The sequence below is a fragment of the Myxine glutinosa genome, chromosome 1 (genome assembly GCF_964187855.1).
Source record: "Myxine glutinosa chromosome 1, kmMyxGlut1.1, whole genome shotgun sequence".
In the NCBI taxonomy this organism is placed as follows: domain Eukaryota; kingdom Metazoa; phylum Chordata; class Myxini; order Myxiniformes; family Myxinidae; genus Myxine; species Myxine glutinosa.
Genome location: NC_136261.1, coordinates 49924870 through 49949640, shown reverse-complemented (window position 1 = coordinate 49949640; position 24771 = coordinate 49924870). Strand labels below are relative to the sequence as shown.

General features: G+C 37.0%; 1 protein-coding gene and 1 long non-coding RNA gene across 3 annotated transcripts in view; both read left to right on the top strand.

The window, feature by feature from the left end:
• LOC137423625 (uncharacterized) overlaps positions 1-22529 on the top strand; it is a 50046-nt gene extending 27517 nt beyond the window's left edge. The window contains exons 4-5 of the mRNA XM_078771465.1: positions 19813-19950; positions 20079-22529. Of these exons, the coding sequence (XP_078627591.1) occupies positions 19813-19950; positions 20079-21463 (1523 nt within the window). The 3' untranslated portion in view covers positions 21464-22529. The remainder of the gene's footprint in view (positions 1-19812; positions 19951-20078) is intronic.
• LOC144889719 (uncharacterized) lies at positions 1654-2890 on the top strand. Of its 2 annotated transcripts, XR_013622020.1 has the most exons (4): positions 1654-1764; positions 1855-2007; positions 2336-2459; positions 2680-2890. It is a non-coding gene; the product is annotated as an uncharacterized LOC144889719 (long non-coding RNA). The 2 variants fall into 2 exon arrangements; XR_013622019.1 differs by having other exon boundaries at positions 1660-2007.
• Positions 22530-24771: the final 2242 nt, after the last annotated feature.

The following is a 24771-nucleotide window of genomic DNA, read 5'->3' as shown; positions in this document are numbered from 1 at the left end:
TTTTTTTCAAAGGTAGACCTCATTCGTGGTTACCACCAGGTTCCCCGTCCGGCCGCAGGACGTTCCTAAGACCGCGGTGATTACACCATTCGGGCTTTTCAAATTCCTCCGTATGCCTTTTGGGCTCAAAAATGCAGCCCAGGCTTTCCAGCGCCTGATGGACAGCGTGTTGCGGGATTTGCCGTTTCTTTTCGTCTACCTGGACGATATCCTCATCGCCAGCGCTTCCAGGACGGAACACATGCTTCACCTCCGAGCGCTCTTTGAACGCCTCAGTCAGCACGGCCTGATGATTAACCCGGCCAAGTGTTTGTTTGGGGTGGCCTCAATTGACTTTCTCGGCCACCGCATCACGAGGGAGGGGGCCGTCCCACTGCCGTCTAAAGTGGAGGCTGTGAAGGGTTTTCCGCGCCCCCTCACCGTCAAGGCCCTGCAGGAGTTTTTGGGCATGGTCAACTTTTACCATCGTTTCGTGCCCCGGGCGGCCCAGCTGATGCGGCCCCTTTATGAGGCCCTCATGGGCAAGCCTACCAAACGCGCCATTGACTGAACCGAGGAGATGGGCAAGGTTTTCACGGATGCTAAACGGGCCCTCGCCAGTGCAACCTTGCTGGTGCATCCGTCGCCTGACATACCGATTGCTCTCACCGCGGTTGGCGCCGTGCACGAGCAGTGGGTCAACGGGGCGTGGCAGCGGCTTGCTTTTTTTTTAGCCGGCAGCTCCGCCCTAATGAACCAAAGTACAGTACCTTCGATCATGAGCTCCTGGGCCTCTACCTAGCTGCCCGACACTTCCGTTACCTGTTGGAAGCCCACCCGTTCACGGCGTTTATGGACCACAGTAGTGTAATAATGTTGCTTCTGGGACACCTCCGTTTAACATGGGAAATCCCTATCTAATGTCATTTACCCCCTTGTCTTTTTCAAAAATCATAAACACCTCTATTTCTCCCACCCTCATCTTTATGAACCTTTTGTCTGTAGTACCTATCCTTAATGTTGTTCATTAGACCACTCAAACACTACAAATATTTGTTTTCTCTTATAGACCTATCATCCTTCTTCTACATATCATCTGGCAGATTAATCTTTGACCCATTCACTTCCATATTAATTCTTTCCCTCCCTCATTGACCCTAAACACCTATATTTCTCTCACCCTTTTCTTTACGAACCTTCTAACCTTTTGACATGCTATCCTTATTCATTAGACCACTTAAACACCTGTGATCCTTCTGACCTTATGGACCTTTTAACCTTTTACTCTTAATATCATCTGGTGAATATAACCCACTCAAACAACGACCCTACAAATATTTGTTTATGCGTGGGAAATAATTTAATTCTCCTACAACTCTCCTCACCGTCTCATCCAACTCACCGGTATTTAAATTAATTCTCTTATTTGTTTTGTGAACTTTTTTACCAGTTGCCTTTTCAATTATACTTATTTGATATTTTTTACATTCATTTTGTTTTCCATTTATATACCACTCGAACCTTTTCTAATTAATAGCTCACTGTTGAGAAATGACGTTGTTTCACTTGGATAACTTCCAAGGAATTCTCTTTGTCTTGTTTCCTGTTTTTCACAAACACACGCCCTCAGTTTCCAAAAGCTGACAAGCACTTCAGTTCCCCGAAATACATTTTGTTCATTATAAAAAGAGAGGTCTCCGAATGGGACATTTAAACATTGTGAACGAAGATGAGCTTGTCTTATTCCAGTCTTTCCTCTGATGAAGAATACTCGCCAGGACATTGGTAAGTTCATTTGGTATTAAACACTGTTAATGAGAGCTTTGTATGTGATTAATTATACAACTAATAATTTATTTTTCCTATTCATTGCAGCAATTCAAATATTGTAAATATCCTGGCAGAATTTCAAGTTGTTTCTCAAGAGTTCCACAACGAACTGAATACGGGTTTGAATAACCTACCTCCGAGATGGTGGGCTCAGAATGAATTCAATGTTTCACCGTTCTTAGAAAATTCACGTGAAAGGTATGATAGAAAATAAAAAACGAGAGGTGTGTGCATGTGTGTGTGCATGTGTGTGTGTGTATGTGTATGTGTGTGCATGTGTGTCTGTGATTAAAATAGAGAGATCGAATTGTGAGGAACAGAAATGAAAAAATGAGATTGTGTGTGTGTGTGTGTGTGTGTATGTGTGTGTGTGTGTATGTGTGTGTTCTTGTGTGTATGTATCTATGCATGTGTGTGTGTGTGTATGTGTGTGTGTATGTATCTGTGAATGTGTGTGTGTGTGCGTGTGTGTGATGTTTTGTCAAGCTTACTTCAGCATAGTAATTTCTCCTTATTTTGTTTGCAGCCTCGAAGACCAAAGCTTGGAGTGGGACGATTTTGGACTCCATAGGAATGGTTATTTCCTGTCATCCTGTGATATCCTTAATTTTCATCTCGACGATCTGGACGCTAAGCTGGATTTTTTCGAGGTAAGCATGTGTGTACGTGTGTGTGGTTCACCGTTTATAATAGGTACACCATATCCCTGCGCATCGTAAGAGGTGATTCAGGGTTGGTGTCAGGAAGGGCATCCGACCCTATATTAATAATAATAATAATAATACATTTATTTTGTATAGCGCTTTTCAAGACGCTTTGACATGGAACATAAATATGAAATAAATATCTCTCCCCTCTTGTCTTTAATAGAAAGAGATTCAAAACCTGAAGACATCTGCTGAACCAACCTTTGACTTGTGCTGGGAAGAAATTGATGACTTATGCTGGGGAGAAGTTGAATGTATACCTCAAGAAAAATGTTTTAATAATATAAAGATTTTAATGTTTTCAATATTTATATATATTTGTTTTGTTTACAATTATTTAATTCTTAATTACAAAAAGAGAATAAAGGAGGGAACGGGGAGGTGCACCCCTGCCAAAGACCCTTCACCCCCCTCATCCCACCCCTCCCCTCCCCTTGTGTGTGTGGGGAAGGTGGGGGTGGGATGAGGGGGGTGAAGGGTCAAGGGTGGGGGTGCACGGAGGGTGGGGGATGATGGGTGTGGTCTGTGTGGGCGGGGTCTGTGTGGGCGGGGTCTGTGTGGGCGGGGTCTGTGTGGGCGGGGTCTGTGTGGGCGGGGTCGGTGTGGGCGTGGCTTATGATTTTTTATTTATTTAATTTTTTTTTATTATTACCACGAATTAAATTAGCTAATATGGGTGGGGTGAATAGAAATGTTGTTTAATGAATTATTAGCTTTGTTTTTTGTAATTCTTGCGAGTAAAATGAACCCAAGATTTCTTCTCGATTTATATCATTTAATTTGTAAGTCCAAGGGTTTGTAGCCATTACATCAACGATTATAAATAATTCATTAGTCCATTTTTGTGTATAACCTTTCTCAAAATGGCTTTTCCATTTGTATATCCTTACAATATCACCAACTTTAAACTTGGGCTTTCTCAAATTAATCTCCTTTTCATATTCTAATTTTGTAAATGTTTCTGATGGTTTTGATTGTGTTGATGAATGAACTGTATTATTGTAATTATCTACAATATCCTGAATTAAATACACCCATTTTTGAGAACCGAGTTGTGTGAATTTTTTATATAATTTCTCTTTTAAAGTACGATTAAAACGCTCAATAACAACTGCCTTTCCTTCATTAAAGGTGCTGTATAATTTAATACCCTTCCCCTTAAGAAATTTCATGAATATTTTGTTATAGAACTCTGTTCCCTCATCAGTCCATAACTTCTTTGGTTTCCTTTTATCCCGATCAAATATTAGCTTAAAGGCTAACATTAAAGTATCACCCCTTTTATTTTTTAAAGGGACAACCCAGGCAAATCTACTCCTCAAATCAATAACGGTTAAAGCATACCTGTATCCCCTGTCATTATTCAATTCAATTAAATCAGCGGACCATATGTGGTCAGTGTATTTAGAATAAACCTTCCTTCTTTTAAACTTTGTGATTATAGGTTTGTGTAATTCTTCAGCCAAAAGCTCCTCAGTCTTGATGGCATCATTAGAGCCTAATAGTTTTTTGAGGAATAACCAAGACCAAGTTTCAATTTAGCATTTATCAAATTTCTCACAATAAACCTATCAACTTTCTCTCTCAACGTTGGATTTTGTATCAAAGACAAATTATACAACATTTCGCTGTCGGCTTTATGTTTTTCAGTCAACGTAGTGGTTTTCCCATAAGCAATATCATGCTTCATACACACTTCGTCAACCCTATTTGTAGGTTTAGACCAAGGTTTAGGATTGTCAGCCTCATCTAATCTTTTATCCAAGTTTGTTCCTGGACCACAGAAAGAATACCCTGGAAGGTGTAATTCCCCTGGAATTCCAGTTGTTGTAAATTTACTTCCTGACAGAAACTTTTGTATGTCTCCTCCTCTTTTAGGAGAGATGAATTGGCACTTTTTAGAGCCACATACTTGACATATTCCTTTTTGATAAACTCTATTATTTTTAGCTTTAACATAAGAGATATTTTTAGATTTAGTTTTCTTTTTACATTTGAGACAATAACTCATATTTATTTATCAGAAAAATTCCGACAGAGTATCAAAACCTTTTTGGTTTTCAACATATACATTTCAATCTTTATTTTTAAAACATAAAGAATCCTAAGGAATGCCTTCACTCTCTCCTCCATTTATTTACAAATAAAAACTAACTAAAGTCAATGACACCAACATCATCAATCACATAATCTTTTCCTTCTTCTTCTTCTTCTTCTTCACCACTTTCTCGTTTAAATCTCTGAAATTGAAGACATTGACGTTCTTATTTTTGAAACCATTATCTTCATAAGAGTTGTTAATTCTTTAATTTCCTCTTCGGTGCGTTGAGATTGATTTATTTGCTTTAATACACTCAATCTTTTATGAATCTCAGTGATTTCCATCTTTTTATATTTTTCCTCCCTCTCTCTTTGCTCCCTCTCCTCCTCCTCCATTTTCTCCCTCTCCTCCTTCTCCTTTTTCTCCCTTTTCTCCCTTTCCTCCTTCTCCCTTTTCTCCCTTTCCTCCTTCTCCTTTTTCTCCCTTTCCTCCTTCTCCTTTTTCTCCCTCTCCTCCTTCTCCTTTTTCTCCCTCTCCTCCTTCTCCTCCTTTTTCTCCCTCTCCTCCTTCTCCTCCCTCTCCCTTTCCTCCTTCTCCTTTTTCTCTCTTTCCTCCTTCTCTTCTTCAACTCCTTCCTCATCCCTTGCTACCCTTGAGTTTGAACCCCAAAGAATATTATACATATACTCATCTGGATTTTGAGATATTCTTGTATCTATAATTATTTTTCTCATAATAGGATACCAATAAGATTTGTTGACGATTTCTAAAAGAGTTTTATATTTCATAACTTTGAGAAGTTCATTTTTATTTAATATTTTAAACAAGTCTCTATTTGTGGGTTTAACAATATCAGTATAAGGCCAGTTTTTTATGACAAAATTCCCATGTATATGCTCCAAATCATAAGGTATGTAATACCGAGCACCCTTTTCTTGTAGGTATCCTTGAATACAAAAATTATAATTCTCTTGTAGTCTTCTTCCTGCCATTTATGTATCAGAAATATATGTGAGATTAATATTATGACAGGTAATACCACCCCATCTTCCCACTACCAAATCGGTTTGTATTCCTCGGCTTTCTATCCTTATCTCATTACCTTCCTTCTTTGTCATGCGAACCATCGCTATACTATCATATATTTTTATTTTCTTAAAATCACGTATTTGTTGTTTACTAATTGTACTTCCACATAAATCCTTATCTTCACCAAGTGGATAATATTCTTCTTTACGAGACTGATTTAAATCATGTAGGTCTTCTATGTTTATTGAAAAAGACCAATTATACCCTAAATCAGGCATATCATACCCCCATTTATTAATTCGCATATTAACTAAATGTCCTTCTTTATAAAATTTAATTGTAAGCAGGTAGTTAAATTCAATGAGGAAAGGTGTATGGTCAGTATAACCAGGTGTTGTGGTTGTAAATTTTACTTGTTTCACAAAACGTGCTGTTTTCTTTAAAGATATATATTGTGATAAATCACTGAATCTAATCAAGTCATTCGCATCTGTAGGGTTTGGATAATTGATTAATTTATAAGTATTCTTCATATTAATATTTTTACTTACACTATATTTTTGTCGTTCAGCCTGTGCCTTTGTATAATAATTTGATAAATCAATATCCTGAGAGGATTTTCCAAAGATAGAACCATCTTTTCCAACATAGGTCATTTATATTAGATAAAAAATGATATCATAAAATTTTTCATTATTGTTGAGTTGAAATAATACATATAAACATAATTGGCCACAACATTTAGAATTAATTTCTTGAACTTGGAATGTTTGATAAACACCATTCTGTAAGAATTGTATTACTTCAACAGGTGGTGGCATACCATAACTATCAAAATAATATTTATCCTGACTATTATGAATACAAACCCAATGAGAACCATTCTGTGTGTCTAAATTCATAATAATATTCTTTGTATTCTTATTTATATGTGTTAATTCATCTCTCATACAAATAACCACATTATCAATTTTTAGTGTTTTACAATACTTAGCTAGTTCTATATTTGACGTTGTATTCTTTCCAAATTGTTTAAACCATTTATCCATTTATTTATGAGAAAGATACAATCCATTACCCCGTTTAGTTAGTTTAACACCCGCTTGAGCGATAGAGGAAAGCATATCTCCAACCAACAATCTAGCTTTATCAGGTAGACTTTCAAGTTTTTGAGCAAAATCTACAATTACACCACTTCCACTAATTTGTTTCTCCAACTCCTTGTTATGTCTTTCCAATTCTTTTTGAGCTTTTAGTTGTGCCTTCCTTTCGTTAGCAGTTTTTACCGCTGCTGAAATACCACCAGTCAATGCTCCCGCCGCACTTAAACCAGCAAATAAAGGAATTAGAAACGGGAGAAATCCTCCTCTTGACTCGTCTATTGAATATTTCTTTAACATAGGTTTCGTCATTTTAATTTTAAGTGATCCAACATCATTTAGTGTTTTTACTTGTGTGTGTGTGAGTAAAACATCAATTCTTACAGCTCCTTTTCTTTGAATTGTATTAACATTAATAATACAAGGCTTTTGATTTTGAATACAAGATGTTAATTTATTAAGATTGATTTGATTAACATATACCCCAACCATTTATTTATGAGAAAAAACCTATGTGATATTAATCATAACACCATTATCTGTATTAATCTGTAATTCTGTTTCCTCCAAAAGCAAACAATATGCATTAACCTCTTCACTCTCCCCTCTTTCAATGTATAGAGAAGTATCCACTCGATTAGACTTTATAGTTTCCTTTTGAGAACTCAGGTCAATTGCGTAGATTGTATAAAGTTTTTGAAACGCAACCATATCCAAAATAGGATCATTATTACCATTACTTTCACACACCTTTTGGTAGGACTTGTAGGCTTCCGCATAATCATTTTTTTCCCAATCAATTTCCAATCTATCTCGCGGATAAAATGTGCCATCAAGAGAAACCCGAAGTTGTTTCACCTTTGCATTATCACTCAGGGCATTATTCTTATTAGTACCGTCCTCTCCATCTGGTTTTTTAAAAATGAGCCAGAGGTATCGTGGCTTTCCTTGAAGAACACCTAAATTCCAAGTGTAGGTAGTGTGTTCCAGTTTAACGTGTTGACATCTTCTTTTAAGGTATGATACATTTAGCGGTTTCTTTGAGTTAAGTCTTCTATTTAACATCTCTTCCGTTTTAAGATTAGGAGTATATTCACTGATATACCAACACAAATCATTAATAACAAATTTATTATTTTCTCCAAAAGCATTTTCATCCCCAAAAAGCAACCTATTTACATTATCATTCCTTTGTAGTTGAAATCTAATTTTAAGCCCATACAAAACTTTATCATAATCGCAAAATCCAAATATACCTTTAAGAGGTACTGCTACGGTAAAACTATTCACTGCTTTTGTTTCATCATTATACATTGACTTCCTTTGACTATAACCAGGGTCTGCGTTTGTACCCGTTGACATATCAGGAATAAAACCTTCAACAGCTCCCTTACCCATTCTATCACTAAACGAATATAGTGTAAATTTCATCATTTCAGATGTAGCAGAGACATAATCAACCGCTTCAACCTCTTGTGTTCCAATATACAGGCGGACACTATCAAACATTTTCCAGAAGAAATCATTTACGAGTGTAGCATTAGTATTATTCGCAGCCTTAGTGAATTTAAATTTACACAGCAAGAAACTATCAGCTATATTCAAGTAAGTTTGTTGATTATTTATTTCAAAACTTTTTGTTCCGTTTGAATTCCAGTCTGTTCCTGTTATAGCATTTACCTTAAAATAGTCTTCCTTTTTAGTAGAGTTTGAAATGATAATCGTATCATCCAAATCATAGATACTATCAATCGCTTCCATACTTGTATTTATATAGCATTAAAATCGTTGAAACCCTGACCCAAGTATTTTAATGATTTTTTGTCGTTCTTGTGAAGATAGTTGAGTTTTACCTTTTTTAATTTCTTTGATTGCTTGTAATTTATGAGACTCCTTTTGAGCATCTTTTATACTCTTTATAGCACCCGCAACGGAGCCCACGGCAGAAGCAGTTGAACCAATTAGGTCTTTATGTTTAAGGATGGTTGAACCAATACCCATTAGAGTATCAATTATCCCATCTCCTTTATTTCGAAATTGATGACCTACACCTCGTTGTCTCTTAGGTTTATAGTATCCTCTACCCACATACCTTGTATAGTCTGGTGAAAGGAACATGCCCTCCCCTGTAATTATTTTATATTTTCCCAACTCGTGTTTTCTCACAATAACCATTATTTATTTATTGAAAAACTTCACGTAGGTGAATTCTGATGGATATAATTTCATCATTAAAGGATATCATACGATTATCTTGGTCGGTTATCCTAAAATTTACTCTGTATATGGTTTTTCCTGACACAGGTAAATAGACAAGATTTTTTGGTTCCATATTAAATTTATAACCAATCGGGGTTGAGTATGCACTGAATGAAAATATTGTATTTGTTCTTATTCCATCGTTATAAGCACCATCAATCAAATCACAATGAATTAATACTGAATTTATACCGGAGGATATTTGGATAACATTATCACTGTAAAACGTCCCGTTATTTTCAATCTTTTTTGAAGAGAAACCCAATAGCTCTCTAAACGAATTTTCAATCGTGAAATCAACTTTATAATTATTTTTAAGTTTAATAGTTGATTTTGAAGTGTGTTTTTGAATATCTATTACAATATTTTTTGGTTCATCACCTTTTTCTTTCATAAGGCGAGAGACTTCTGAAGATATTTGAGAAATCTCGTAAGCTCCAGGTGAAACGGTTATAGTTTTATATCCACTTCCTGGATTATAACTAAACTTGTTGTTTTTCTCTGTGATATTAAACAAGGTATTATAAGTTTCCATTGACAATAAAGATGCCTCATATGAGGTAAGGGGGTCAAGTTGTAGTGGGTAAGGGAATGAAGCTGTGTAATCGCTCGTTGTGAAATTAAAACTAAGAATTGTGCTTCTCATCTTATTTAATATCTAATAAAATATCTTTGTATTGACATTTATTAATTATTTTCATGTTCATCAACTGATCTAAAATGGCTGAGGATTCATTAAAACAATTGTTGTTTCCAGCCTTCTTACTACCTAACAACAATAATAGCCTATTAACTAATTGTGATGGGTCATTTGGAAGAAAACTAACACCCGAACCAAGCTTACTTAAAGCATCAATAATATGTTTCTCCTTCTCATTCTTCTTACTTTTACCAGCAACAGAAACTCCATAATCAAGTGCATTTAGCAACTCAATATATACCCTATCTTCCTCTCTTTCCATATCAAGTGGTTCCTCAAAATATTTTGAACCGCTGAATCCGGGGTTTGTTAGAAGAAACATTAATCTTGGAGTTAATTTAACATTTGGTTGAGTAGAACTCAAGAACATCAATTCATCATTAAATATCAATACCTTTTCTTCCACAAGATGAAACACTGCTGGTTCTTCTGTTGGAATGAGACCTGCTCTGGTTTTTGAACCCACCGAATATTCATTGTTTTGAAGAGCTTCCACAACATAATTAGGGGGTTGATTTACCTCCTCAAGTTTCCGAAATAATCCCTCGTCATCATATTCTAATTCACCAAGTTCTTGTTTTGTTATCTGACTAAAATCTTTGAGCATTTGAAGTTTTTTCGGAGTAAATTCTACTGTGGGAACTGTAGGTGAGTGTTGAGTTTTCAAAAGTGGTTTAAAGAATTTCTCTTGTTTTCTTTCAAAGGCTTCTTCACCAGTTAGTTTCTGTCTCCGTTTCTTCTTTATCTCTTCCTGTTGTTTAACAACTTTTGAAACTAATTGTTGATGTTCCTTAAACTTTCTTTCTCTTTCTTCAGTATTCATTTTCTGTATTTATTTATTGAAAAATATCATTTAGTATCTCATCTTGTTTCACAACAATATATTTATATTTTCCAATCGTGTGTTTCATATAATTTTCAAATTCTTTTTTACTACATAACGTAGAGCAATTATCTCTCCAAAAATTATTTACATCTATTGAATTTAACTTAAATAAAATAAAAGTATTGGCATTGTTTCTTATTGAGCGTCGAGGGAGTTGAAAATATGATTGACTAAGATATATACAATTACAAGAAGAATGTCTCCCTCTTGTATAGTAGCTATCCATTACTGTTTGGTTTCTCTCATTAACACAATCATCAAAGATGACGAGGTTCTTTTTTGATTTATCTAAATCTTGAGGTGAAGGTATATCATCCGTATTATCACTGAGAATACAAGTTATGGGTTTCGATTTTGATTTCTGTGTATCACAAAATAATTGTATTATATCTTCAATATTATAATCATTCAGTTTGTTTTGAAGTTTAAATAAACCGATAATGTCTTCCTTTTTAAGACCTGCATTAAAACCCTGTGAGAGTAGTTGATACTCGGGTTGAAAACTTGACTTTGTAAAAATTATTAAATTATCATAATCTAAAAAATTAGGACCAAGGAGCATCTTTAAAAGTAAACAGGTTTTCCCACATCCGCTTGAACCAACTATTAGACATCTCAATGAATTTGGAATGTTTTTATGGTTATTAAATTTTATCTTATTTTCCCAAACGGGTAAAAAATCATTCATTTATATATTTGGAAAACAAGTCATCCAACTTTTTTTGAGCTATTTTAGAAACTCTATATTTTATCCTGAGTTCTGGTTTAATTTCAAAATAATTCATTATTTTATTTATGTAGTATCTTGTATTAACATTTCCATTAAAATTATTTTGAATATTTGAATTTGAAATTTTTGAAAATTTTGAAATTGAAATTGAATTGAAAAATTTGAATAATTATACATTTCCTCAATACAAAGAGTCTCTTTCCTTGTAAGAAATGGTGTATTATCACCATAATGCTTAACATTCATCTCTCTTATTAATCTTGTAAAGTAATTCATTTTTGGTTCTAATTTAAAAGAGTTATATGTTTTTTTATATTTCTTATTATCATTAATTAGAATATAATCACAGAATAAACATTGTTTATATGAATCCTCATCATTAAGCCCCACTCTATCACAAGCCGGACAATTCTCTAATTTATCATATGGAGAGTCTGGAAATTCTAAATATCCTTCAGAACTTATCATATTTATGTGGTAAATTTTTACTTAAACTAAACGCAAGTTTATTCATTAATAAATACAATGTTTCAAAGCACAAAAGACAAATTTCAATCAATCTCTACTTCGGTGGAAGATATAGAAAAATATGTCAAAGATGTTAAATTGAACAAAGATAAATATGGAAATTTTTGGGTAAAACCAGTTATGGAAAATAACATGAGCCCCTCTATTTCATTTAAAGGAAGAGCTCTAACTATACCTGGAAAGACATCCATTAAAGTAAATCTAACAAAAGTTTCTCCTCTACTCCTGGCAATTTATTCAAAGCTTGAAAAAGTGATTGACCACGATACTTTGAAAAAGAATGATAAGACCATTAATAATTCTAGAGGAGACATTTGTATTTTCTTTAATAATCCAAAGGGTGTAGATCTAAGTAAAATGAATGATGTTAATATTTCTGGTGAAATGTCATTTCGTTCTATGATAGTTAGAGATTATTTAAAGATAACTTTTGATATAAAAATTGTAGAGATTGAATCTGTTAATGAAAGAAAGTATATAGATATTGATGGGAATATTTTTCTTGCTAATTAAATATGAGTCAATACAGCAGTGAAGATTTTACTATTTCATTGAACTCGGACGATAGTGATGATAGTATTTCATTGAACTTGGATGATGGTGATGATAGTATTTCATTGAACACAGATGATAGTTATGATACTAATAGTTTGTGCTCAAATGATAGTTATGAGAGTAGCTTTATTGATGACTCTGAGTATGATTCTGAGTATTCATGTGATAGTTATGACTTAGATGATTCTGAGTGAAAAAGTGTTTTAGTTTAAGCACAGTGATATATATAAAACGGAGCTGTAAAGCTCAAAAGTGTTTTATTTTAAGCACAGTGATATATATAAAACACCACGTTTTCTCACGCTATAAATATGGTTTATTGTGATACTTGCGAGAAGGAAGTAAAATATTATAAACAACATATTCTCACCGCAAAACATACATACAACATTTTAAACAAACTTTCCCCTCTTCCACCTGAAACAAAACACTGTTCTACATGTAATAAAAATATCCTCAAGAAAGGCTTCAAAATACATCTTAAAACAAATCTACATTTATCAAATTTTATCACAACTAAAAACTCTGATGGAGCATTCAAAGGACATATTAAAATAAGAGTCTTTAACTTCAAACCTCCTGAACCAGAGTCTATAGTTGATGCTGTAGAAATAGTTAAACCTGCTGTTCAAACGTTGATTGAAAAAACACTAAAGGAAATGAAACCACTTAAATTTTATATGGGAGTAAAATTAGAAATGACAAAGGATGAAGGAGTTATAGATGCACCATACATGAGAACTGAGCCACACTTTATATCTTCATATCAAGATTTTAAAACATCAGGAGTCTATGATGAACTTATTAAACAAGAGCAAGATGTGGATAATTCAATCGTAGGAAGTGGATTCAATATAGGAAAAATTATTTACATAGACATTCATATTCTTAAATCAGATCCTCTAAAAGCTTCTTCTTACATTGATTTACCCAGTGTTATCAAAAATAGAAAAGCAGTTATCAATATCAAAAATAAAGACAATAAATGTTTTCTCTGGTCTATTTTAGCACACTTACATCCTCCACATTTTCATGATGAAAGAGTATCTCATTATAAAAAATATGAGAATACATTAAATACGAAAGATCTAAAGTTTCCGATGACTTTAAATGATATTCCTAAATTTGAAAAGATGAATAATTTATCAGTTAATGTTTATGGTCTAACAGAAACAAACAACATTCAGGTTTTAAAGCTTTCTGACAATTGTAAACAAACTCATATTAATCTTCTATATTTTAATTCAGACGAAAATTCACATTATACATACATCAAAGATATTGCTAAATTAATAAAACCACAAGTCTGTAAGAGAACAAATAAAATATATATTTGTTTGCGTTGTCTTAACTTCTTCAATTCACAAGAAAGATTAGATAAACATTCAAATTATTGTGGCGAACATAAATCAACGGTAATCAATATGCCTAAAGAAGGCTCAAAGATCACATTCAAAGATGAAAATAAAAAGATCAAACATCCATTTGTTATATATGCTGATTTTGAAAGTATTTTAGAAAAAATTGATACTGCTTCTCAAGATCCAAAAGAATCATACACAAATAAATATCAAAAACATACTCCTTGTGGTTTTTGTTATTATATCAAATCATCCGTTGGTGATAAATATAACAAGTTAGAGATGTATAGAGGCTCAAATACCCCAGAGGAGTTTGTGAAACGACTAGAAAAAGACTGTGTTCGATTAACCAAGATAATGAGAGAAACCAATAAACCAATGTCCTTAACAAGTAAAGAAAAAAGGGAATTTATAAAAAACAATGTCTGTCATATTTGTGAGGAGAAAATTGGTAAAGGTCTAAAGGTTAGAGACCATTGTCATCTCACTGGTAAATATAGAGGTCCGGCTCATCAAAGTTGTAATATTAATTATCAACTCCCCTCTTTCATTCCTGTCTTTCTTCATAACAACGCTCATTATGATACACATCTATTTATCAAGGAACTCTCAAAGACTTCTGGAAGTATCTCAGCAATTCCAAACACGGATCAGAAATACATTTCATTCACAAAAACAATTCACACATCTCCTATTACTCATATCAGATTTCTTGATACATTTAAATTCATGGCAAGTCCATTGGTTAACTTGGTTCAAAATCTAAAAGAGTTTCCATGTCTTTCAGAGTATTTTTTAGATAAAGATTTTCTAACACAAAAGGGAATTTACCCCTATGACTATATGGACTCATTTGAGAGATTCAATGAAACACAACTTCCTTCAAAAGAAAATTTCTATAACAAATTAAATAATAGTCATATATCTGATAAAGATTATGTACACGCACAAAATGTTTGGGAAAAATATAACATCAAGAATCTTGGCGAGTATCACGATTTGTATCTCAAAACTGATGTGCTTTTATTGGCCGATGTATTTGAAGCCTTTAGATCTGTTTGTCGCACTGGATATGGATTGGATCCTGCTCACTACTACACAGCACCTGGATTGGCCTGGAGTGCGATGTTGAAAATGACAAAACAAGATTTGGATTTGATAACCGATGTTGATATGCTTTTGATGATTGAAAAGGCAAAAAGAGGTGGAATTTCACAAGTCTGCTCGAGTAGATACGCAAAAGCAAATAACAAATATCTTCCAAATTATGATCCAACGAAAGAGAGTTCTTACTTGATGTACTATGACGCGAACAACCTGTATGGCTGGGCAATGTCTCAGGCTCTTCCTTATGGAAAACTTAGATGGGTAAAGGAAAAAGACTACAAAAACGTTTTACAAGATGTATGTATCTCTACACAAAAAGAATTGGATGAAGAAAAAGTTGGTTATTATTTTGAAATTGATTTAAAATATCCAGAGGAACTCCATAACCTACACAAAGATCTCCCATTTGCTTGTGAGAAAGAAAGTCCAAAGAAAGAATGGTTGAGTGATTATCAACGATCGTTTGATATAGGTGAATCAACAGAAAAATTACTTACTACATTATATAACAAGAAAAATTATGTTCTACACCAAAGAAATTTGCGACAATATTTATCAAAAGGTCTAAGAGTAGAGAAGATCCATAGGGTTCTAAAGTTCAATCAAAGTCATTGGTTAAAGGGGTACATTGATTTTAATACACAAAGAAGAACAGAGTCAAAAACAGATTTTGAGAAAGACTTTTATAAATTGATGAATAATGCGGTCTTTGGTAAGACTATGGAGAATGTGAGGAAAAGACAAAATATCAGACTATCAACATCTTGGGAACAAGCATCAAAATTAATTAATAGACCGAGTTTTACTCGAGCTGAGGTCTTTACTGAGAACTTTTGTGCGATCCATTTGATTAAAGAGAGTATTGAAATGAACAAACCTATTTATATTGGAACAACAATTCTTGATTTATCAAAGTCATTAATGTATGATTACTTTTATAATAACTTGAGGAAGAAATATCAAAATGATGTTAATCTACTTTATATGGATACAGATAGTTTTATTTTGAAAATTAATACCAACGATGTTTATTCAGACATGAAAAGAGACATTAATATCTATGACACGAGTAATTACAGTCCAGAGAGTGAGTTGTTCTCTTCTAAAAATAAAAAGGTGATTGGAAAGTTCAAGGATGAATTAGGAGGAAATGTTATGAGTGAATTTGTGGGATTGAGGTCAAAGGCTTATGCTTATAAATACATTGTGAATAACGTTGAAAAGACTGATAAGAAGTTAAAAGGTGTAAAGAAAAATGTTATTAAAGAAACAATAAACTTTAAGGATTATTATAACTGTTTAACAACAAAGAAAGAAGAGTTTAGAAAGATTAATGGAATAAGAAGTTATAAACATCAATTATATTCAGAAGAGATAAATAAGAAAGCATTGGGGGCTTTTGATGATAAGAGGTTTATTTTAGAAAATGGAATTGATAGTCTCCCTTATGGTTATATAAGTATATAAGTGATAAGATATATATATAAGTGATAAGATATATATAAGTGATAAGATATACATAAGTGATAAGATATATATAAGTGATAAGATATATATAAGTGATAAGTTAAAAAGGGGGGGGGGGGGGGTTGGGGATTTTAACGGGCTACCGCCGCCTTTTTTACTATTATATAAATGATAGAACCAAGTATCAACCAGACTAAAGAGTGGAGGTGTAATCAACCTTGGTATATAAATGGAAAACATAATGAATGTGAAAAATATCAAATAGGTATAATTGAAAAGGCAACTGGTAAAAAAGTTCACAAAACAAATAAGAGAATTAATTTAAATACCGGTGAATTGGGTAAAAAAGATGGAAATATTTTTGAGTGGACGGAAAACTTTGATGGTTGTCAGGAAAATATATACTTTAATTTAAAAATGGTATGTGGCACTGGAGGCGCTCAAATAAGAACATTGAGGGAGGTTTACCATTTTATCTTAGCTCAGTTAAAATATCTTAATAAAGAACCAAACTCAAACATATTTTTTGTTAATGTATTAGACGGTGAGGAGAGTTGTAGGAGAATTAAATTATTTCCCACACATAAACAAATATTTGTAGGGTCGATGTTTGAGTGGGTTATATTCACCAGATGATATTAAGAGTAAAAGGTTAAAAGGTCCATAAGGTCAGAAGGATCACAGGTGTTTAAGTGGTCTAATGAATAAGGATAGCATGTCAAAAGGTTAGAAGGTTCGTAAAGAAAAGGGTGAGAGAAATATAGGTGTTTAGGGTCAATGAGGGAGGGAAAGAATTAATATGGAAGTGAATGGGTCAAAGATTAATCTGCCAGATGATATGTAGAAGAAGGATGATAGGTCTATAAGAGAAAACAAATATTTGTAGTGTTTGAGTGGTCTAATGAACAACATTAAGGATAGGTACTACAGACAAAAGGTTCATAAAGATGAGGGTGGGAGAAATAGAGGTGTTTATGATTTTTGAAAAAGACAAGGGGGTAAATGACATTAGATAGGGATTTCCCATGTTAAACGGAGGTGTCCCAGAAGCAACATTATTACACTACTGACCACAAGCCCCTGGTTTTTGCCATGGTCAAGGTCTCGGAGCCGTGGTCTGCCTGTCAACAACGCCAACTCTCCTTCGTTTCTGAGTTCACGACGGACATCCAAGATGTTGCTGGGAAGGATACTACGGTTGCCGATTGTCTCTTCCGGTCCATAGCTGGCGCGCTTCACCTTGGCATCGACTAAGCCCGCATGGCGGCCGATCAGATCGCCGACCCGGATGTCCAGGCCTGCAAGGCGGCGGTCACGGGGCTTCGACTGTCTGACGTGCCGTTCAAGGACATGGGCACCACGCTAATTTGTGCGACGTATCTTTGGGACAGCCTCGCCCCGACGTACCCACCAGCTGGAGATGGCTGGTGTTCGATGCCGTCCACGGTCTTTCTCACCCTGGCAGGTGAAAGTTGGTGGTGGCGAAGTTCGTTTGGCACGGGATCAGGAAAGATGTGCGCGACTGGGCCAACACCTGTGTCGAGTGCCAACGCTTGAAGGTGCATCGCCATACCCAGGCCCCATTTGGCGCCATTCACAGTGCCCGAGCGATGGTTTGACCATGTTAACATGGACCTGGTAGGGCCCCTCCTCCCCTTGCGGGGATTCACCCACCTCCTCACGATGGTCGATAGGACCACCAGGTGGCCAGAGGCCATCCCGTTCACATCTACAACGTCCGCCGATGTGGCCCGGGCGTTCATCGGCACTTGGGTTTCCCGTTTTGACGCCCCCTCGGACATCTCTTCAGACAGGGGGCCCCAGTTCACTTCAGAGCTCTGGGGTGCTGTTGCCCAGGGGTTAGGGGGTAAAGCTCCATCGCACCAGTGCATATCATCCCCAGGCTAACGGATTGTGTGAGAGGTTCCATCGCTCTATGAAAGCTGCTCTTAGGGCCAGCCTCCGGGATGACAGTTGGGCCGACAGGCTCCCATGGGTCATGTTGGGCCTCAGGACAGCCCCTAAGGAAGACCTCTAGTCCTCATCCGCTGACCTCGTCTATGGCCAGCCGCTGCGGGTTCCCGGGGAGTTCATGTCTGACGCCACAAGCCCCTGGTCCGCTGCTAGTCAGCGGTTGGTTCTCCAGGAGAATGCCAAGATGTTTGCACCAGTGCCCACATCTCAACATGGTTTGTCTCAGGCCCACGTTCCGCCGGATCTACGTACAGCGGAGTACGTCTTTATTCGCCATGACGCACACCGGGGGCCGCTTCGACCGCCTTACGACGGGCCTTTCCTCGTTCTGGAGGCTGGGGACAAGTCCTTCGTGGTCGACATCGGCAGCAAACCGGACCACCTTTCGGTGGACCACCTCAAGCCGGCTCACTTGGACCGAGACCAGCCCCCTCGGTTGGCTCAACCCCCATGGCGGGGCCGTCCCGGGTTGGCCCGCCTACCGCCATGCCACTAACAGACCCTGCTCGGGTCATCAGGGATCGTTTCGGCCGCGTGGTTAAGGCCCCCCGAAAACTGACACTGCCCGTGCGAGTGAATTCTGTGGGGGCGCATGTGGGGGTTACCCCATTGAGGCATAATCCACAGGCACAGGACCAGGGGGTCTATTGATGGTATGGGCGTGGCGTGCGCTCGGTTGTTGGAGCCACGCCCCCTTAAGAGGCTGGGGCGGAAGTGATTTGATATATAAAGATGCATGAGTTCCGGTCGGGTTTTACTTCTGTTGAAATAAAGGAGCTTTGAACAAGCCAAAAAGTGTCTCGCCCTCTCGTTGTCCGCAACTCCAACGACGTCATAATTCAACAGGGACAACGCTTAGTCTGAACAGTTTGAAAATGTGTTTTCTTGGGTGTTTTTCTTATCATTCTACATGATTTCTTTTCACATTTCTGATTTTTTGTTTTGTTTTTGTTCATACAATAACTTTGAAATAATATGAGGGCATGGTTAAATAATTATTCACAAATTTAACATTGAAAAATTAAAGAAATTTAAGAGCAAATTAGTTCTTGGCCCTTTGAAAGGAATTCATAAAGGTTTCCAATAAAGATAAGACCATATTTGGTGGCGGAGGTAACAAGGTCCAATATAACATGAAACATTTCGTGGAGTATAACAGCAACACAGGGACAAATGTATAACAGAAAAATACACGACAAATCTGGTGAGGATAACTTGGCTTTGATGAGGTGCAACCGGCGTCGACATACAGTACATGATAACATGTGGAACAATCCCCGGACAGGAAGTTAATGTGAAGTGTTGCAAAATTAGGGTGCAGCTTATACCCCAATTTATGGTAATGCTGAGTCTAGCATTTGGAAATAATTACCTCTGATAAAATAGTTGCTACACACACCAGCTCATATGTAATTCTCGTTGTAAACACCTCGGCTCGACACCCTTAATGGTGGCAGAATTACAGAAGTGACATCTATTTTGCTACCTGTTGGCCTGATTTGTATTTGGCAGTTTTAATGTTAATGTCCTGCAAAAGCCTGACATTGAATTCTGTGCAGGTGATGTCCCTCCTGTAAATGTGGAGTGCAGACAACACAACAACAATTCATCTGTCTCAGAAGCTTCAATATTTGCTTCTGCAAAGGGAGATCCACATGTTCATTTGACAAATGGCAGTGCTACCTGTTCTGCAAGTGGTGAGCAGAAACCGACAAAATGAATATTTTGAATTCAGAACATGAATTTTTTTTCGAAATCTTTCAATATTTTGCATTTAGAGTTGGCCAAAAAAATGAAAAATGATTTTTATTCTTCATTTTTGTAGAACAACGTAGAAGTCATGTTGCACAAACAAGATCCAGGTGCAGCTTGACTGCGAATAAGTTTTTTTTGAAGAAACTATCCCGAGAAGAAGACTCACGACCTTCAACATACATGTGCATGTCTGTTGCTCGCAACTCAAAGATCAATGTGGAATTAAATAAACACAAAACTGTTCTCGAAAGTCAAATACATCACAAGTATGATGTATGCAGTGTAGATTTTGCTTCACCGAGTCATGTCAAAATGCACATGAGGACCCACACTGGAGAGCGCCCGCACAAGTGCTCGACATGTGATAAAGATTTCCGTTATAACAGCGAATTGAAAAGGCACATGAGGATCCATGCAGGAGAGCGTCCTTACAAATGCTCGATATGTGATAAAGATTATATTTGTAACAACACTTTGAAAAGGCACATGAGGATCCATACAGGAGAGCGTCTTTACAAATGCTCAATTTGTGATAAAGATTGTACTTGTAACAACACTTTGAAAAGGCATATGAGGAGGATCCATGCAGGAGAGCGTCCTTACAAATGCTCGATATGTGATAAACATTTCACTTGTAACAGCCATTTGAAAATGCACATGAGGATCCATAAAGGAGAGCGTCTTTACAAATGCTCAATTTGTGATAAAGATTATATTTGTAACAACACTTTGAAAAGGCACATGAGGATCCATACAGGAGAGCGTCCTTACAAATGCTCGATATGTGATAAAGATTTCACTGATAACAGACAGTTGAAAATGCACATGAGGATCCATACAGGAGAGCGTCCTTACAAATGCTCAATTTGTGATAAAGATTGTACTTGTAACACCACTTTGAAAAGGCATATGAGGATCCATACAGGAGAGCGTCTTCACATATGCTCAATATGTGATAAAGATTTCACTTGTAACACCCATTTGAAAACGCACATGAAGATCCATAAAGGAGAGCGTCTTTACAAATGCTCAATATGTGATAAAGATTTCACTCAAAACATCCATTTGAAAATGCACATGAGGATCCATACAGGAGAGCGTCCTTACAAATGCTCGATATGTGATAAATATTTCACTCAAAACAGCAGTTTGAAATTACATATGAGGATCCATACAGGAGAGCATCCTTACAAATGCTCAATATGTGATAAAGATTTCACTTATAACAGCAATTTTAAAAGACATATGAAGATGATCCATACAGGAGAGCGTCTTTACAAATGCTCAATATGTGATAAAGATTTCCCTCAAAACAACATTTTGAAAAGGCACATGAGGATCCATACAGTAGAGCGTCCGTACAAATGCTCGATATGTGATAAAGATTTCTCTCAAAAAGGCAGTTTGAAAAAGCACATGATTTTCCATGCAGGAGACCACATGCACAGTAAATAATTAATGCACCATCTAAAGGTGACCACTGACCATCACCAACGCCAAAATGGAGTGAGGGTACATCATATGGGATGAGATTCACAGAGTCCAAACTCCCAAAGAAAAGGAGCAACCGGCAGAACTTCCTGGCGTTAAGCAGGAAGTAGAACAGTTTGATTGGGATTTAAAGTTTGATTACCATAACAGAGACAGAGATTGGGCATCAGATTGGCGAAGTCAATCAGAAAACTCCACAAGGACATCAAATATTGACGATAGCAAATGCTGTGGCAACACCTCCAGAGGAAGAACAACTCGAAGTTACTAACTCAGCTCAAGTAGCACATTTGTAAATAAAACACAAAAGAGAAACTGTTTCGGTCTGTGACCTCTTTGCCTTCACTCCCCATCCCCCCTCGAGTTTGACTTGTTGTGGTTGTGCCCTCTTTATCCTCTCTGATGCCTCTTCTTCCTATTCACTCCTCCCCCGAGTTTGACTTGCGTGGTTCAACCCATGCGTTGAAATCCGGTGACTGGCTGTTGGGCGAGAGAGAAGGAATGATTGACTGCTCTGGAGAACGGAGCAGCAACGGACGGGCAGACATTGAAGGCCTCATTTACCGTAGTGACGTGACCCAGGTGACGAGTTCACATCTGGCCATCTCATGGTGGATTGTCCCGTCCTCCATCACCCTCAAACCAGCCCCTTGGACTGGGTGTCTTGATGCGTCACCCCTGGAATGAAGGTGGTGACGTTGAGTGAGGATCAATGACAACACAGGTTTCTCGTTCATGGATAGAGTAGGCCCGTTGGCCTGATTGGGTTTTTTCTTCTTGGGTTTCTTGGATTGGGTTTCTTTAGTTCTCGTTTTAACCGATAATTAAAGCAGTGTTTGACCCCCATGCTTTGCTTTGTGTTTTGCATGCCGTAACAAATCGGGAGCTCTCTTCTGGTGTCAGTTATGCTGCTACCTGTTTTTGATTTTAAAAATTTTTATCAATGAGAAAAAAATTTTTATCATGTTTTGTGTGTTGCTGTTGCTGCTGTATTTACTTCTGTATAAAAAAAAAAGAGCTTTCAATGCAAGATGTTGAACTGTTATGTGAGGTGGATTTCCGAGCTGTAACTGATCATATTGGGGTTCGTGTGAAACCCAGTATGAGAAAGTCGGAGATTGTCTTGGTTATTGTGAGTCACATGGGTTGAGAACTGTGGGGAAAGTTGAGGAATGATGGAGTGGAACGAAGCAGGATAGAATCGGAAAAAGACAGCTCAGGTTAAAGTTAAAATACAACGAAAATGAATGAGTTTGAAAGAGAGACAAAAAAAAAGCAAAGAATTTGAGTTTAAAAAAAAATTAGAACTGTAAATTCACTGAGAATGACAGACCAGACCTGTTCTTGACTTCGGGTTGGGGGTCCCGTTTTTGACGTGGCCCAGAATATTGGGCTTGTTTACAAGTTTAATCTATCTATAATTCCAGTAATCTCTGTGTGTTTGTTTGTCTGTGACCGCTGTTTCTCGACAACCACGGGTCCGATATACTTTAAACTTGCCAGGTATATTGCTGGGGACCCGAGGATGTGCCTTTTCAAGGTTTCATATTAATCGGACAATTACTTACCGAGCTATGTCCAAAAAACGATTCAACCAATCAGAGAGCAGCGAGCTATCGCGTGTGCCGAACGTGGCGAACACACTCTGCCTCGGACGGCACATTTGAGAGCGTATTCATTTATTTCACGTTTGCAAACTATGTTGGCGCTATGTTGGCATTAAACTATGTTTTAAAACTAATAAAACTAATAAAAACTAATTTGCGATTCATCGTAACTGCGATATACGACCTTCCGGAGCTCCCGTGAGAGCGTGCGCCATTACGGATAGTAATTCAATTAAAAACATAAAAACATTGTCCCAATTCAGTCAGAGCGAAGGGCGTTGTTTTAAGCGAAGAGCGTTTTATTTTTCCCCTTAAATTCAGTCGCCGGACGGTGAAAGCTTTTTTTTGGGGGCAGCTACTGGCAGCCACGTACGGCCAATCACAGGACACGTTGTTGTGTCGACGTGCCGTGTTGTTTTCCCTCGCGGTTTGGAATGTTTTTCCTTTTCATTTTTTTTCTCTTCTCTTTCAACTTGATGATGGTAGCAGTTCTGTACTCGCAAGCCGTTCGCCGTTCGCTTTGGCGTTGCGAATGAACCAAAACATTTCATGGACCAAACCATTTCATGTAAAGCATTCGCCGTTCGCTTTGGCGTTGCGAATGGACCAAAACATTTCATGAACCAAACCATTTCATGTAAATAGAGGGGGGGGATATAATTTTAGATATCTATCTATAATTCCAGTAATCTCTGTCTGTACGTTTGTACGTTTGTCTGTGACCGCTGTTTCTCGACAACCACGGGTCCGATATACTTTTAACTTGCCAGGTATATTGCTGGGGACCCGAGGATGTGCCTTTTCAAGTTTTCATATTAATCGGACAATTACTTACCGAGCTATGTCCAAAAAACGATTCAACCAATCAGAGAGCAGCGAACTATCGCGTGTGCCGAACATGGCGGGCACACTCTGCCTCGGATGGCACATTTGAGAGCGTATTCATTTATTTCACGTTTGCAAACTATGTTGGCGTTAAACTATGTTTTACAACTAATAAAAACGAATTTGCGATTCATTCGCTTTCCTGCGCGTTTGTGCACGCGATGGCGATTTCTTTACCAAACTCCGGAAGCCGTTCGCTTTGGACCAAACCATTGCATGTAAATAGAGGGGGGGGGATTGTCACCACTCGCAAGCCGTTCGCTTTGGACCAAACCATTTCATGTAAATAGAGGGGGGGGATATAATTTTAGATATAGATATAGTACGGGCATGCCCTAGTATATATAGTACGGGCATGCCCTAGTGAGGAGGAAATGGAGATTTTTTTCCTGTGTTTTGAGAAAACAGCAGGATGTCTTCAATGGCCAGAACAATACTGGACCCTGCTATTTCAAAGTGTGTTTGCAGGAAGAGCACAGGAAGTTTATTCATCTCTATCAGAGGAACAGTCTGAAGAGTCTGAGACAGTGAAAAGGGCTGTGTTGTCGGCCGATGAGCAAGTGCCGGAAGCCGACAGACAGAAGTTCCGAACCTTAAAAATACAGGTGTGCAGACGTTTGTTGAATTTGCTCAGGAGAAGTAAATTATTTTTGATCGGTGTTATCATTCTCTGAAAGTGGATGGGGACTATGGTAATCTAAGGGAGGTTATCTTGATGGAAGAATTTCAGAACAGTTTCCCCTTCGACATTGGGACACACCTTCATGTTCATAAAGTTGG